Genomic DNA, 16,835 nt, shown 5'->3' with positions numbered 1-16,835 from the left:
CCCAGTCCATAATTATACCATAGACTGCAAATGCAAGACTTTCTTCAGTGGGCAACAGGCTCAATCACCATTGTGTTACCTCATTCGGTGATAGATGGTGACTTAACAGACATTTATTTACATGAAAATCTTAGATTATTACATTAATGTTTTGTTTCCAGGACGACCGGATGTCGAAGGCGAAGGTCAGCGACATTCTGTCTGAAATCTTTAAGAAGATCGGCTCCAAGGAGAACACTAAAGAGGTCGGCTCCACACTCGATTCATTCCAATTCCTTTGACTTTCAGGACTTCACTGACAGAAAACGATAGCTTGAGCCTTGAAACATGAATGTTTGAATAATGTGTCAAATCTTTTCAGGGTTTGACGGAGTTGTATGAATACAAGCAGAAGTACTCTGATGCCGACCTCGAGCCCTTCCTCAAAAACACGTCGCAGTTCTTCCAGAGCTACGTGGAGCGAGGCCTCCGCGTGATCGAGTCTGAGAGAGAGGGCAAGGCTCGCATCCAGACCTCTGCAGGTAACGGAGAGCTGTCACTGTTTAGGTTTATTTAGAATGATGGCAGGAGTGTGTATTAACCCCGGTGTGTGTGTGTCTGCAGTGATCCCTCAGCACGGCATGGACTCCAGTCTGAGCAGCAACAACGAAGAGCTGAAACCAGCCGTTTACTACGAGAGACTCAAGATCCTCCGACAGAGACAAGGCCTGGAAAACAACGCTAGGGTGAGTGTGCGCACACAGACACACACACACATACACACACACACACACACACACACACACACACACACACACACACACACACACACACACACACACACATTTACTGCATGCCTACAGAAGCTAAAACATCCCTTCCTTCTCTTGTCCTCTCCACCTTCAGCAGGGCCTCGTAGGAGGCGAGGACGAGCCTCAGCACCGACCTCCCATCTCCTCCCTGCTGTCCTCCAAGCCGTCGGTGGCCTCCTCCACCGACATGCTCCACAGTAAGCTGTCTCAGCTCAAAGAGTCCCGAGAGCTGTACCAGCAGGAACACAACGCACACTCCCACTCCCCGACGCACACGCACACCCGCTCCGCCTCCCCGGCAGCCAACCTGGACGACCTGAAGAAACGTCTGGAGAGAATAAAGAGCAACCGGCAGTGAGGAGCGCCGCTTCACCACCTCATCTCATCCGCAAAAAGCCTGTGGAGTTCAGCCGGTAGAACATCCATCGTCCTTTTTAACTCCCTCTGTGTTCATTTCCATGTTCTGGTAGATGGAGGTAGAAAGCACTTAAAGCCCATACATCTTTCAATAAACCAGGTAGCAACAGACAAAAGACACCCCTGAGTTTTAACCTGACTCCACCCACTGTGCCTGTACGTTATTAGAAATCAAACGCACCCTAATCTGATTGTATAGTTGAGTACCTTAAGATGGAACTAAGGCTGTGACTGGGATTTTTAGCACACACACAGCAGGAACCATTTTTAGCTAACATTCAAACTCCTCTCACACACACGCATCATGTTTGTTTGTGTCGACCATCAGAAGAGATGAATCCAGAGTGAGTCGTGACGTAGTTCTCAGTCTGTACAGTTTCCTCACCCCGCCATGTCCCAGCCTCCACACTCACTGTATTATAATAACGACATAGTGAACTTACCCTCCTCCACCTCCTCCTCCTCCTCTCTGTTTTAGTATCACCACACAAAATGTTTGTACATATTTAAAGGTTGTTAACCACTTAACCGTTATGAAGAGCTTCTCGTGTGGTTGCAGGAAAAAATAACGACTGACAGGTTGTTCGTTCCTGTTCAAACCATGACGTACCATGTCACTGCTGCTGTGTCTGGAAGGAGCAACACTGCTGTAAATAGCTGAGGTAGCTGTGTAAATGCAGGGTGTGGCTGCCCTCTTGTGGCTGAAGCTGGTATCTGTTTTTAAATGTCAGTGGTTCTAGTTGAAGGGTGAAGGGTTTTACTATGTGTGCATCAGTTGTTTGCAGAGTAATAGAATGCAAACAGGACTTGAAGCTCCAGCACTTACTGGAATAAACAAAGTAACAAAGTGTCTGATTTCTGTCAATTTCAGACAATTTGGGCCACAAAACAAGTGAAACTGCATTTTTCACAGTGATGTCAAGCCCTCTGTCTTTTTTCTGCTGACCAGACTGTAAAAGCCGCAGCTGTATGCACATGTTGAAGGACGTGTTAAGTCAGGATTACAAAGGAGACTGTTAAGTTTTATCCTGAAAGCATTTTGTGGCCTTTTGTTATTGTTTCAAGTCAGTGTTTTTTAAACTCTTAATTTAAATAAAAATTCTGGCATTTTTAAACCAGGGTCATATTTGTACCTATAAAGGGGTCTAAATGACCAATAGGTACAAAAAAATCTTGGACTTTTTTCTTCAGTGGATGCAGCAACAGCAGCCTTGAAGCAGTAGTAGCTGTTCGCCACATTGCTCTCAATAAAGCCACCAGACTCCATTGACAGAAACAGTCATTTTTGCATTAAAGAACACAGGAGTTGCTGGAATACAGCTGCTGTCTTCTGAGAGGTAAATTTACTGTTTTTGTCAATGGAGTCTGGTGGCTTTGAAGATGGCAATGTAATGGTCACTCCTGGTTTTAAAAGAGCATCTCACTCTTTAACAAAATCTCTGTTGGGATCCAAAAACGAGCTCTTTTATTGTGCATACTTTGATAGTGCACATTTGCCCCAAAGGATTACATTGCAGCTGTTACAGCCTGATTCCTGGCTGCCAACTGAAGCGATCCACAGGAGCAATTCCAAAACCTTTTAGTACCCCAAAATATGTAAAAATGTGACCCAGGTTTTTCAGCATTTGAATTCACCTTTAATGCGGAACAGGGTTACAAACTACTTTAATTATAGAGACGAAGTGGCTCAAGCCGCTGTTGCTTTTCAGCCCATCAGAACGGAGAATCTGTCCCCTCGTACAACAGGAAGCAGAGACGAGCAGAGGCGTACACAGGTGTGTCTAAGTCGTGTGTTTGATTGTGCCGTCGGTTGACATTTCGCTGTAAATACTGTACGTAATGTCCTCCACTAACACCTCCCTTCAGTTATTTAACAGCAGCCGCTCTGTTGTGTTCGTAGGCTTTAAAGAGCATGGCATGATGTCAGTGATTGTTTTTATTTTTCATGTAAATAAAGTTAATGAAACCTCTGTTTAATTAAGTCATTGTTTTTCCGATGATGAGGATAAAGATGGTCACGGCCCTGTCAGTCATCTGCTCTGTAGCTGAATGTTGAGTAAAGCAAAATAATTAACATTGTTTTTGTATTTAATTCAGTTGTCAGTACTCGTCTTTCATTGTTGCTCTCCAGCTTTCCTTGTATAATCCATAGTGGAAAATGGCAATAAAGTCTTGTTTTTTTTAACAATCAATCTTTGGGTTTGCAGAGTTATTTGTCCTTAATTATTCGTTTGTTTGTTTTACAAATGTGTTACTGAAATCCTTTGCTTTGTCTCTTGTTAGCAACCAAGTCTATGATAGTAACCTGTTGCAGCTAAGCAGGAAAGTGGCAGCTCAGGAAAACAAAAGACTCACAATTTAATTATTTTCTTAAATCTTAGATCTTAAATCTTTTAAGTTACAACATGCAAACATGCTTTTACTAAAACGAAAAAAGATCTGACATTAAAAAGTGCTGGAATAAGAATATTATGTTCACACTGACGGCCTCTACTGGGAGGAGCAGAGCAGAATGCTCTTTAAAAGAAGAACTCAATGGGAAGTGCCTGAATGCTTCACAAAACTGTTTTACTTTAATTCTGGCATACTGCTTTCTTGATTGATTAGTTTTTTAGTGTCGTGTTTTACAAATACTGTGAATGCAAACAAACCATTTAGACCTGTGGCTCTCAACTGGTGGGTCGCGGAGCTGTTTTCAGTGTATGTGTGCTTGGAGAAAAAAAAAGTATATGCTGCACTTTTATTTTAAAGGACATGGGTACATGGGTAGTAGTGTAGTTTATTCACACTCCATGTATCCACTGATTACTACAGTTGCAGCTACACTCTTGAAACTTCACGAGCCCTACAGTAGTTGCATTTATGTTGCACTTTTTTGTTTTATTTCTGTTGGAAAAAGGCTGCTAATTGAAACATTACATAAGACAAGCCACCAAAAAATGCTGTAATACATGAGTAATAAAGATAGATATTATACAGGACGGATTGGAGAGTAAGAACCATGTTAAAAGGAATAGTTTGACGTTTGGAAAACACACTTGTTAACTTGCTTTCTGATACACAGATGAGAAGATACAACGCTCACATCTGTACAGAGTATGTAAGGCTACAGCCAGCTGCCAGGTAGTCTAGCATAAAGACTTGAAACAATTGAATGAAGCTAGCTTGGTTGCTCCAAAATAAAATCCAACCACTCACATATAACACATTACATACCAAACTGTACTATTTTTAATTAAATCAAATTGAGCAGTTTTTAGAAATTTGGGTGGCGATTTCTCATTAAGGAGGTGGTGCTGGGGCCTGAAGTAGGCCAGTTGAGAACCACTGATTCAGAGATCCACAGTCACACAATAAAACAAAATTCTAACAGTGGTAGCAGTGACAACCCCTGTGTTCTGCAGGGTATAACTATTTTTGTCAATGGAGTCTGGTCGCTTGTAAGAGAACGCAGGGATTATGTTCCCTCTTAGGGCTGCAGCAAACTGGTCATTTAAATTTAAATATGTTAAAATAAATACTTCCCACATTTAAATGAAACCATAACTCCCCTTTATTTCTAATAGTTTTATGTCAGTCAGGTGGTCAACAAAAACACTAAATGAGACTTTTTAACATTTATTAGAAAATATAAAGAATACAAATATGTATGAAAAAAAACATTTGTATATTTAAAACATTTCAATCTACAAATATCTAAAACAGCTCAGTATACCTCATTTACTGTATATAGATAAACTGAAGTACATATAAAAAGTGTTATATACAAACTGTACAGAAATATGGCACTGAGGAAGGAAGGCTGAGAAAACACAGCGATGTATGGAGAAGCTCTTCTGATATTTACATCAAACCACCAGTTGGTCTTTATGAGACTGTGATCTCTTCACTGTCTGACTCCGACTGTTTGCTGGACTCTGACGGAGAGGAGGGTTCGTGATGATGATTATGATGGTGGTGAAGACGTGACTCCTGGCTGTCCTGCTGTGTTTGGCTGGTGGGTGCAGTCCTGTCCAGCCTCTGGCAGTAAGTGCTGCCCACGTCAGTGAGGTCTGGGTGGGGGTTGGTTTTAGTGGGGAGGGTCTGTTGACGGCAGCCGCCCGTAGACAGCAGCTCTCTCTCTTTGGAGTTTCTCCATTTCATCCTGCGGTTCTGAAACCAGATCTTCACCTTCACAGGACACAGAATAAAACAATGTTTAATAAAATAAATAAATAAAAATGTACTATTACTTTAATTCTGCTGTTGTGTTTTCTTGGATCAGAGCTAACCCTTTGAAAAACCAAAGCCAGCAACAGCACAAACAAACTAACAGATAGAGGTAGCTTTAGACCAGCAGCTCTGGGTAAAATTACTATTTTTTTCAATGGAGTCTGGTGGCTTTAAAAAGAGCGATAAAACGGCTGTTTATGGTTAATAAAAAAAGGGTCTAACCTTAACTAAATCTTTCTGTAATGTTGTCAGACAATTAAAATGACAATCTGAGACTGTTAGTGGCAAAAAAAGCAGTTGTAGTGGACATTCGTTGATCGAGCGCAATTGCCCCAAAGGATTGCATTGTAGCCATCATGTCTCCTGGGTGAAGCATTTTACTGGAGCAATAAAACTTCTTGTACTTTTTAATCTTTAAGATCCCAAAATATGTAAAAATAGGACCACGATTTAAAACACTGGCATAAATCTTAAATTGCACACTATAAGAGCGAAAGATCATAAAATAAACGTATTGTTTTTTACGATAAATTAAAATAGTAAGTTAGTCCTGAGTCTGTACCTGGGAGTCTTTCAGTCCTAGTTTACTGGCGAGTTTCTTCCTGTCTGGTTTGCTGATGTATTTCTGCTTCTGGAAAGTTCTCTCCAGCGCCTTCCTCTGGAGGTCTGAGAACACGGCCCTACGCAGCATGCCCCTCCTGGGCTTTCCTCTGGGGGCCAGGGGCCACGAGAAGGTTCCCGGGACAGGAACCACAGAGGAAGAAGCTGGAAGCACAAAACACATTTTAGTATTATGAGAATAAAGCATTATAGACATTTGATAGCCACCATCATTCAACAGATTTTTAACAATGAAAAGATACTGGACAAAATTTTGTTGTTGCAGTTGTTTTGCCAACAGTTGAGTCTCCCCCTGGTGGACATTACAAAGGATGCAGTTTTAAGGCACTTCCCTAAGACATACTCTATAGCTCCTAAAGATTTAATTGTTTTTAACATTTTTCTTGTACAATTAAATAAATACGCAGCTCATAACATGAAAAACTTTTAATTGCTCAGATAACTTTCAGCTTTACACTGGTAAAAATGTGGGGCTTTTCAGGATCAATTAATCAACATCTATTTATAGAAATTGTGATTTTGTAGAGTATTTGTCTACTATTTAATTTTAAAGTCATGTAAATTAAGGTTGTTTCCTTTGCTTTATAGTTGCTGGAAAGTTTGAATTTCACTGTTGACTCAAAGCTTTTAAGTTGATTTGCGCTAAACTCTGATATTGTGCTTTGGTAAAGTGTTCTCAGAAAAGCATCACTCACACAGGCTCCCTGATGCGGCCCGTAATATACTTGTTCTGCCTGAAATCTGCTGTTTAAAAGCCCAATTTGTCGGGCAGTGGAAACAGAGCCTATGCTAATGAGTCGGGCTCTCCAAAGCAGCGCTCACACTGCCTCTAATGAAGCATGAAGGGGGATTGTATGGGCTGCAAATGCATAGAGAAAGGTGATTGTGTTGTAATGAATTGAGTGGAAAAGGCCGTCGACAGGCCAGTATATTACAGGCCCATTAAAGACAGGTCAGTATAATGTAGAGCTGCTGGAGAGTCTTCACTTCAGCTTCAGAGGACACACAGAGCTTAGAGTGGTTCACAGTCACACACACACACACACACACACACACACACACACACATTACGTCATACAGATGTTCTGTCTAAATACACAAATATACGCTGTTTGTTTGTTGGATTGATTCAAATGCGGGAAAATAAATACAGTTAAATCCAGGTCCCAACATGTCGAAATTGGCCAAGAACTTTTTAGATTTTTTTTAGGAGTGTGTGTGTGTCTCTGTGTGTGTGTGTGTGTGTGTGTGTGTGTGTGTGTGTGTGTGTGTGTGTGTGTGTGTGTGTGGTTTTGGCTCCGTTTGGTCATGGTGCTGGGAGCTTTGTGGGCAGGAAGAGGGGGCTTGGTGGGAAAACGAAGGCGCGTGAAGAGGCGCTGAGTTCCCGAGCTGGGAAGATGCCCGCCTCACATTTAGACCATGACAAACGGCACTAATACACTGAGAGCGTGACGAACTGGACTAATTTGTAGATTAGGACAACTGGTGCTAATGTCAGCAGTCACTGCGTCGCCTAAATAGGCCTTCAAATTGGCGGAGCTGATTCTGAGCTGTCCGGGGGGATTCCCATGCTAACAGGCTGAGGACGGAGAGGTGGTCATCGACAGCTACTAGAAGAATGTGTTTTCATTATTCAATAAAATTCAGAAGCTTTTTGGACTGAACTTAAATTAGCCAGAATTGTAGATCTATTGAAGATCTATTCAGTGTCAAACTTCTGTCCCAATCTTCATGACACTCCTTGAAAGGTTGAGTGTTGGCCAACGAAAACACTTTAAATTTTGGGCCTGAATTTGGACCAAACTGATCCAACTACTCATGTCTCGTTTGATCTGGTGCTTCATGTTTTATGGTATATAATTGTATTGTAATTTGTAGCTTATATTGGGCTCATTATGTATCTATGTTGTGAGTTCATGTGTATTTGTTATTAATTGTATTAAATGTATTTAAAGACTCATCTGTGGTCATGGGTTCAAATTAGCTCAGGCTGTACATTTTAAACTATACTGGTGTGTGACATGGGTTTACTTGCTACTTACAAATGAACATTAAATAAATAAACTACAAGTTCTTGCTTTCGAACATACAGTTTTTAGTAACAAGCTGCATTACTCGTGATGTTACTTTAGTCTTAGTTTATATTTATACATCATATTTGTGTATGTTAAACTCTAACCTGTGCAGTCAGTTTATGCAGTGCTCTTCTATCTCTGTGTGGATATTTAAATTATGACTTCCCGGGGAACCGAAGATGAAGCTTTAAGCTTTAAGCTTTAATAATAAAATATAAAATAAACTATATTAAATTAAATTGATAAATACAGAAGTATATAATAGATGCACTGCTGAGATTGTGATGCCTCAGCTGGGCACAACAATATGTTAACATGATTTGCAATTTGGAAATAAAACCACACGTATATATTATAGTATATACTGCATTAGAAGAGAGTGGACGATCAGCCTCTGACTTTCTAGCTTTAACTGTTTTCTCCCACAACTCTGTGGCAGTTTTATATTTAACTGTATATTTCACTCATTTTGTATTTTAATACATTTAATTTTATGTACATGGCATACATTCTGTACATGTTATATATCTTAGCGCTGTTTAAGGGAGCTTTAGACTCTTAACTTTATCCTCCCAAAAACCTTGAGTACCTTTACTCAGAGATTCACTTTGACCACTTATATTATTTTAAATGAAATTACACAGTCGATCAGACATATTAGCAAATATATTACATTGATATGTTAAACAGTATCAGTTGAAAATACAAAGTTTTAATACACTTGTAGAATGTACTGCAAGGTACATTAAAACATCATGTTGGCACAAAGACTTATGAACCAATATTATATCTTAATTTTAACTTCAATTGTTTAAGCATTTAATAAATACACATGCTGCCATACAATATAGAAAACTGCTTTTGGAATTGTTTTTTTTTAGCCTATTTGAAATCAATAACCAAAGTACAGAAAGTGTGGTATGAGAAGCAGAAAACATGCAAAGTAACTGTTGAATCACAAATAACTGCACATGCGGGGAGATCATTTCTTCATGGAGAACATTTTAGTTCAAATGTTTCTTAGATTTTTCTTTTTTTTTTCTTCCTAAGAGACATTGAGGTCTGAGTTAATTGACGTTTGTTCATCACGTTTATAATTAATATAAATTCAGTATAATATATAAAACAGTATTAAGGGATACCCAGGTTTTGGTACAATAAGTGAACAAACATGTGTTGAAAGTTTTCTCTCTGATAAATATCAAACATACATCAGCTCTAAATGAACACTTCTGAATCTATGTATATATTAACTTATATATGGCACTGGTGTTTCCACCTACCTGTGAAGTAGGAAGCTCTGATGAAAGGATGGAGGCTCCCATCAAAGAAAGGCAAAGGGAACGACTTGGTCTGAAAACTCTGGACTGAGGAGCAGATAAAAAAAACTCAAATTAACTTCACACCTGTGCTGAGACATACATCAAACGATAAATCTTTAAAAAAAATAATTATAGCATCGGAAATTATTTGAACAACAAGAATATTGTCATAAATGTCTGAAAAAATAAACATAACATTGCACATCAACATGCTGCTAAACATTATTGTATGTCTAACGAGAGAGGGTGCAACGTACAGCGCTGGTGAACTAATAATAATGATAAAATAATAATAATAATAATAATAGGCTTATCATCATTATCCAGTTTGTTCCACACACTCACCGTTCCGTGTGGACGGGGCCAGTATCGCGCTGACGCCGAACTTGAGGTAACCGGAGTCCGGGCAGGCGGTCTGCGGGGAACCGGGGCTGTTGTGGCTCGGCTGGCTGGTGCTCTGGAGGACAGACCGCTCTGTGCTGGGTCCCAACGGCCGGGGAGAAGCGCCCGGCCCAGGGCTGAGGGTGAACAAGTCCCCGGGACTTCTGGAAGAGATGGTCCGGTGTATGTAGCTGACAGGCTGACTTAACCGGAGGAGATCTTCTACCAGGAAGCCTGAGGGGAGTGAGCGGGTCAGGGGCGAGGAGAGAGCCGCAGGGGGACGCAGTAAGGCCGGGCAGAGAGGAGGCGGCAGGGCGCTGCAGGGAAACATCATGGTGGGAAAAGTTTTCTTCTCAGTTTCTTAGTTTTATCTTCAGGTAAAAAATAAAGCGGAACCTAAACAACACACTCTCGCTCTGTGCTGTGCTGCGCCCTGTTGAAGAGGTTTTATACACCCCTACACACAAACAGACGCTCAAGCACACGTGCACGCGCACAAGTTCAACCATCAGCGATGCGCGAGACTTCTCCGCGTGAGGCTTTTTGAACACAAAGTTGAGGGTGAGGGGATTGGTCAACGGTCCTCTCATTCATATGTGATTGGACCTCAGTCAAACAGTATTACACTATACTGGTCCTCTCATCTGTTTTATTAATCTGACTGTTTGTGAGCAGCTGGTAAAGAAATGTCAGGATTTCACTGAAACATGAGAAGACACCTAACGGTGCACGCGGCCTACGGGCACCTGTAGTGTCCAAGGAGCACGAATTATAATATAATAACAACACTTCGACTTTTTAATAGTTTGATTTGACAGTTTGTTCTTGTGACAGGGACTTGTTGGCTCTGATTGACAACGAAACGCTGAACGTGCTCTTGCTTTTCAAAAGAAAATAACCCATGCTCAAAAAACAAGAAATCAACATGTCATGTACATGTGAATGCAACACGTTGGCATCCGCAAAACATCAAACTCTATAACGACATTATTTATCAAGACAGAAAAATATTTCTTTCTTTCATTCCTTCCACCCAAAACGTTTTCCGAAAATTCAAATAAAACGATTTTAAAAAGTGAGGTCAGATGTTGAGTTAAATATGATCAAATATTTTCCTAGAAATAGCCTATTATAATTAGGCAATAAAAAAAACGGTAGCTTAGCTCCATATTTATTTTTGCTTTAATTATTAGCTTTAAGTTTTTAGATGCTTGAAAAGTATTCTGCAATTATAATAAAAACAACAACAACAACAATAATAATCATAATAATAATAATAATAATATAGTAAGGCTCTCTTCACAGACAGTCCCAGGCTCTCATTAAATGTGACCTTGGCCTGCTCGGTCTGATCCCGTTAAGCATGAAACGACCTCGGCCGAGCGCCCGCTGTCTGTCCGCTCTTTGATCCGGGTCTCCACGTCTGTCAAAGCCGCGTCAGTCTGCGCACGAGCTTTAACGCCGTCTATTATCAAGGTAGGTTGTTAGATGTGATAGTGAATTTAATGAAACCATTCACAATAGCTTGGTTGACCTTGTCCATCCTCGTGATGTTCAACTAGCATTCTGATGAAGATGATACCCAGCTTATAGCAGTAGCCTAATAACAACACAAGGAGAGAGAAATTATTTTTAGTATGGAGGCGCTTCGTCTTCTGTCTGTTTATTCTTAAATTCACAGCATCTTTTTTAAACTCCCATAAATCCTCTATTTCACAAGTATCATCATTATTTTGCAGCTAATGTCACCAATTATCATTCTGTCCACAAGTTACCGACTTTAAGGCTTAAAACGATTTAAAGATGGAGAGGCTTAGGGTCAGCTTTATTCAGATGCCTTTGATCACAGTGATCGCCTGAATGTCTCCTGCTGACTTGAATGAGAGTGAAATTAATTCATTAAGTTCATAAAACACAAAACACCCACTGCCCCTAAACGCTGCATGCTTTCATGCAAAATGATCAATACTTGCCCAAACAGATCAGATTTACCTTCTTTTAAAGAAACAGTACAGTAGGGGAGACTGGGGACGGTTGTTTCACCTTTTTTTTGCATTTCTCTCAGTTACTCAGAGACTATTAGACTACAAAAGACATTTTTTTAATAAATTAAACTTCCATCAGTCTGAGTTTCATTGCTCAAATATGTTTGTGTTTGGAGGAATGAAACCAAAGGTTGTAACCATCTCCAATCTGCCCTACAGAGGGCTACAAAGCATTAGCAGGCAGAAAGAGACCCAAAAACGGGAACATTTAAAGTGCATGTTCTCCCCCCCAAAATCAAAGCTGCAGCAACCAAAGAATTTGTAAAACTAAGCTCATGGTCAACAAGCTAAACACCAGTTAGCTAACTTTATGCTGTAATGCTGGCTTAAACACAGTGTTGCAGATCTATCAGATACCAAACTCTTCACCTTTGACCTTTTCCAAAAACCAGAGGGCAGGTTGCCTCTGTGTTGGTGTTCTGGCAGCGGGTGGACTTCAGAAAGACAAAGGTGAGAGAGGAACAAAGAAGATCTGGTCTGAGAGTTGAGGGGAGCTGGATCTGAGTCCCTGAAGATTCACGGTAAGACCTGTGACTAATGGCATTGGAGCACGTGCTGGTCTCTCTCTCTCTGTGTTCACAGAGAACAGGTTTATACTTTCTGCTCAGTTATACGCTATAAACTGCTTCCAATGACAGTGTGAAAGGAAATAATTGTATTTGTCTTTCCATCCCCACTGCAAATCTTTACAGGTTTACTTAGGAGGGATCTGTACCTTGTTTAAATCATTATCCCCCCCCCTACAAAAAAGAGTATATAGGCTGTCTTAAGAAATAAAAGTAGATATTAGTGCGGTTTCTGCGGCCAGCCTAGTACAACAGAGGTGAATAAAAATGACTGCACAACTTATCTGTAAACAAATTTCAAGTGAAAAAATAGTCCCTCTGAAATCTGTTGACAGGGTATTTATAAGGATATAATGGAGTTTCAGAGACGTTGTGTAACCTTTAAATCTAAAAAAAAATAACATAGCAAATGTGATAAACAACATCATTGACAGAAAGGAAATAACAATTGTTATATCTGTTCAGTACACTGTTCTGTCTTTATAGAAATAGGAACAAATACAAATTAGAATAATAATATTAATACAACTTTATTTATAAAGCACCTTTCATACAGGGTAAGAGGCAGAAAGTGCTTTACAATAATCAAGTGCAAATGCTGGGTGATAACCAAACAATGCAAAAAATAACAACGAAAACAGGCACCAAATTACCATGTGCCTGTTTTTCCTTAGAAAGTGTGTCAAAGAAGTGAAAACAAAGTATCACTTAAGAACAATAGAATATGTAAAAGATAAGAATAAACAAAGGAAGAGTGACAGCTGTAGTCAAAGTAATGTTTAATTAATATGGTGTCTGTTGTAAATTAAAAATGATCACAGATTGTGTCTCTTATAAACTTTGGAGAGGGAGATCCACAGTTTTGGTGCAGAGTAAAAAAAATGTTGAAGTCCTGTTTTTCTTATCATTGTGACAGTTTGTCTTTAGAGAACCGGCTGAAGAGGATCTAAGAGGCCTTAAAGGATTATAAAACAGCAAAAAAATATTAATGTAGGCCGGTCCTAAACAATTAAGAACATTATTAACAAGAAAATATAAAAGATGGTACATAAGAAAATAAGGAGAAATAATATGTAAATAATGTATCTTGGTCCTCAGAAGACTGAGACTCACTATTCAAATAAAAAGAACCTCATTATATTGATAATACACAAAGTAGATCCTTTAGTTTAAATACAAATCAGAGGCAGACTTCACATTGATAATTCATCCATTAAGGGTCTCCCTGATGCCTTTAACAATGAGGCCGTATTAAACAGAGGTACTTTTTTTCCTGCTTTTTAGTTAAGTGCTTTCATCACACTCATTTCTATATGCATTTAAATGCATCCCGTTAGGTTGAATCCTGTAACCTCCTCACTCTAAAGTCATCCTGATGAAATGATCCTCCCTCCAACAAAAGGAGCCAATCATTAAATGTGCAGCAGATTTACCGAGTGGCCGTCCTGCCGGGACATACGACACCTTAACCAAAAGCCCTCTCACAGAGAGAGAGAGAGAAATTGTTGCGTTCAAAGCATTTTATTCCTTCAGAAAATCCCTCTATTGTATTGAAGTGGAGCAGATGGTTCCCTGGGAGGGAATATGGGCATCAGCAGAACTAATTTGTCCTCCTGGTCCGACAGACAGACCGGCCCGTCGCTCCATCCTTAACCAGCACAACAGCTGTTGGTGAATTAAACACCAGTTAAGACTCATTTTAAAGCTATTAGCCTGTTGAAGTCTTACAACATGAACCCTCCCCACCTAACTGCTTGAATTGATTACACATGCAAAGAAGGGAAAACAACTCAGGCCATGTCTATGGGGACATAATAACTAGTTAAGACTCATGTCACAGCTCTAAGCCTCCAGGTCAACAGGCTAACACTGATATAAACAGCAGAACACTTTAGGATGAAGGCAGGAAATAGATTTATACAACCAGGACTCATTAAAGTGTCTTTAATATGTTTATTAAAATAGAAAAACATACAGACATAAAGCTAATTTAGAACGAGCTAAATGAGGCTAATAAACTTGGCTAAGATTTGGAGAACTGGACTGAAAGAAAAGCCAAAGAGTAAACATTGTTATATTTGTTTCAGGTGCAATTATGGTGATTAATACTATACTGTATAGGCTACTATATATATATATAAGTGTAAAAATACACCAACATAGAGTACATGTTTGGGTTTATTTATAATTAGCATATTTTGATTCTATGAAGAGTTAGCTTTACGCTAGCTCTAGCTGTATTTACAGTTTTTATTACAATAGCTTACAAGCATCATACAAGCACATTTAAGATATGTTTTCTTAACTTTAAACACACCTACACCACACAGTCAGTTAATTATCTGCTTTTTTTAAACTTTCTGCCAATGCTGAAGAGAGACAGGAAATGTGTGGAGTAGAGAGTGGTGGAGGACTTACACCAAAATGATCGGCAGATCGGGAGTTGAACCTGCGATCAGCGCAATGTTGACTGTAGCCTATCATACATGGGCGCTTGCTCTACCATCGGAGCTAAACCAGCAGCCCATTTTCACCTCAAACAGCATTTAGTTCTTTGATTACCAACTCTACTTAAAAAAAAAAAAGTTTATGAACATAAACAAACTCTTTAAAAAAAAAGTGAACCAGACTTGATATGAAATCGCTCTAGCACAAGCATGTGTTTTATGCCAGAGTCATAGTTCAGCCACTTTTACAACACTGACAGTTAATGGCAAAACAAAAGCTGTAATGCTTTTCATGGTTCTGTCCTACCTGCAAACAATATTTAACACGAACTCAATAGTTTTGATTGTTGAGTTTCTGGTAATCATGTATCGAATGTATGCAATGTATTCAGTCAGCCTTTTCTCGGTATTTCATTGATCTGTTTATTCTAAGGTTATCAGCTGTTTTCGTAAAGCTCTGAGCTGCTGTTGTTTCAGAAGTCGAGCCTTCACACTATATTTGTGAGCTTGTGAACTTGTTTCTGTCATGTTGTGTCAAAGCATTTGTAAATGAGACAAGAAAGATCTAAAACTTTAGTACTGAGTAAGCCTGTATTTTGAACAAATGTGTGTATGTATCTGTGAAAACAAAATGATGTTTTGATGGTACGGTCCCCGATACACTGCTGTTATGCTAACTGTGAGTTCTAAAAACAGACTGGACAAAAGGGAGTCTACTCTAAAAGTTGCATAATCATATTTAAAGTTGTAATTTTTAGTGGAAGAAAAGGGGAATAACATCGCCTTGTTTAGCCACAGTTTACCAATAGAAAGTCACATGTTTGCGTGTAAGTGTATTAGTGATCCCAGTTTATAGTGAAAATGTAATATGTCACTACAAAGGCTGCCTTCTGATTCACAACTTAGCTCAGTGAATCAATAGCCGACAGTATCCTCTCTCTCTCTCTCTCACTTTGAGTCTCTGTCAGTGTCTCTCGGCCGGGCATCTGTTTGCAGGCGGTGTGGAACAGAGTGGATTAGTGGGGCCTTCAGTGTCGAAGTGCGGCGACAAGCATTAAAGCCATATTAGCTTTCCATTAAACATCACCTCGCTCTGTCGAGGGAGAGAGAGACCGAGCCCTGGGATAAAGCTTCTTATTGAGAGGGGGAGAGAGAGAGACTGTATGTGTGTGTGTGTGTGTGTGTGTGTGTGTGTGTGAGACCCTCAATGCACCTGTTGCCTAAACAGACTTTTCTGCACTGAAGAAAAAGAAAAGTTGCTTGATGATGTTTGTTAAGATGAAATTTAGACTCATTTGTTGTGTTTTATGTTGGATATAAGATCAGGGGTATTAGACCATGAATACCACTCAGGTTCTGAAGCATTGACAAAAACAAGAGAATATTCTTTATAGTTTTTCAGTCACCAAAACAAATCATCTTTATATTTAGACTATTTCAGATGTAATGCATTGATTTGATTCCCTTTGAAGGTTTTTAACTTAACATATCTATTGATTTGGAATAAAGTTTTTAACCTTTACAAACCAGCAGTCTCCCCTCATTGTGTCCTATACCTTAGTATTTTTAAAGTGATCTGGTTGTATAGCTTGAGATGGATACAGACAAGAGACTAGTCAAGTACAAATTTAATGGGAGAGGAGCCTCACCTGTACCTTGGTCAACATCAGCATGTTCACATTTTAATCCAACCCATACAACCACATAAGCTGTTTCCACAATCCAGTACAACCCACAGGAGTGTTTGCTATCCTGGTAACCTTACTGTTAGACGTCCTCATACCTATACATCTCTATAGTGAAAAAAAAAAGATGGTTGGGCAAGTTTAAACAACAAAACTATTTAGTAAGTTTTTGAGAAAAAAGATTGTGATTTTGTGTAAAATAAATACACTTGATACATCAAGAAAATGATGCTGTGGGTTATGTTACGGATGTGATGTAAGTACCTGAAAGGA

General features: G+C 39.4%; 2 protein-coding genes across 3 annotated transcripts in view; one reads left to right on the top strand and one right to left on the bottom strand.

Moving 5' to 3' along the window:
* Nucleotides 1–3,400, top strand: part of ckap5 (cytoskeleton associated protein 5) — a 37,163-nt gene extending 33,763 nt beyond the window's left edge. For both annotated transcript variants that reach the window (XM_069685940.1, XM_069685939.1), the window contains 4 exons: nucleotides 162–245; nucleotides 362–521; nucleotides 604–725; nucleotides 886–3,400. In XM_069685940.1, the coding sequence (XP_069542041.1) occupies nucleotides 162–245; nucleotides 362–521; nucleotides 604–725; nucleotides 886–1,149 (630 nt within the window). In that variant the 3' untranslated portion in view covers nucleotides 1,150–3,400. The remainder of the gene's footprint in view (nucleotides 1–161; nucleotides 246–361; nucleotides 522–603; nucleotides 726–885) is intronic.
* Nucleotides 3,401–5,075: 1,675 nt separating this feature from the next.
* LOC138613492 (homeobox protein DBX1-B-like) lies at nucleotides 5,076–10,153 on the bottom strand. The gene is made up of 4 exons (XM_069687179.1): nucleotides 9,784–10,153; nucleotides 9,400–9,483; nucleotides 5,983–6,185; nucleotides 5,076–5,378 (listed from the first exon to the last, which is right to left on the bottom strand). The coding sequence occupies exons 1-4, from the start codon at nucleotides 10,151–10,153 to the stop codon at nucleotides 5,076–5,078; spliced, it is 960 nt and encodes a 319-aa protein (XP_069543280.1).
* Between the last annotated feature and the right edge of the window lie 6,682 nt (nucleotides 10,154–16,835).

The sequence above is a fragment of the Semicossyphus pulcher genome, unplaced genomic scaffold (assembly GCF_022749685.1).
Source record: "Semicossyphus pulcher isolate SPU_LCO1_2020_fin unplaced genomic scaffold, fSemPul1.0.p SCAF_8, whole genome shotgun sequence".
Lineage (NCBI taxonomy): Eukaryota > Metazoa > Chordata > Actinopteri > Labriformes > Labridae > Semicossyphus > Semicossyphus pulcher.
Note: the sequence above shows the minus strand (reverse complement) of the source record. Positions and strands in the feature narration are given on the sequence as shown.

Coding starts and splice junctions, on each gene's coding strand:
- LOC138613492 (XM_069687179.1), bottom strand. CDS start 10,153: ATGATGTTTCCCTGCAGCGCCCTGCCGCCTCCTCTCTGCCCGGCCTTA. Junction 6,186..9,399: donor CAGAGCTTCCTACTTCACAG/GTAGGTGGAAAC, acceptor TTGTGCTTCCAG/CTTCTTCCTCTGTGGTTCCT. Junction 5,379..5,982: donor TAGGACTGAAAGACTCCCAG/GTACAGACTCAG, acceptor TGTCCTGTGAAG/GTGAAGATCTGGTTTCAGAA.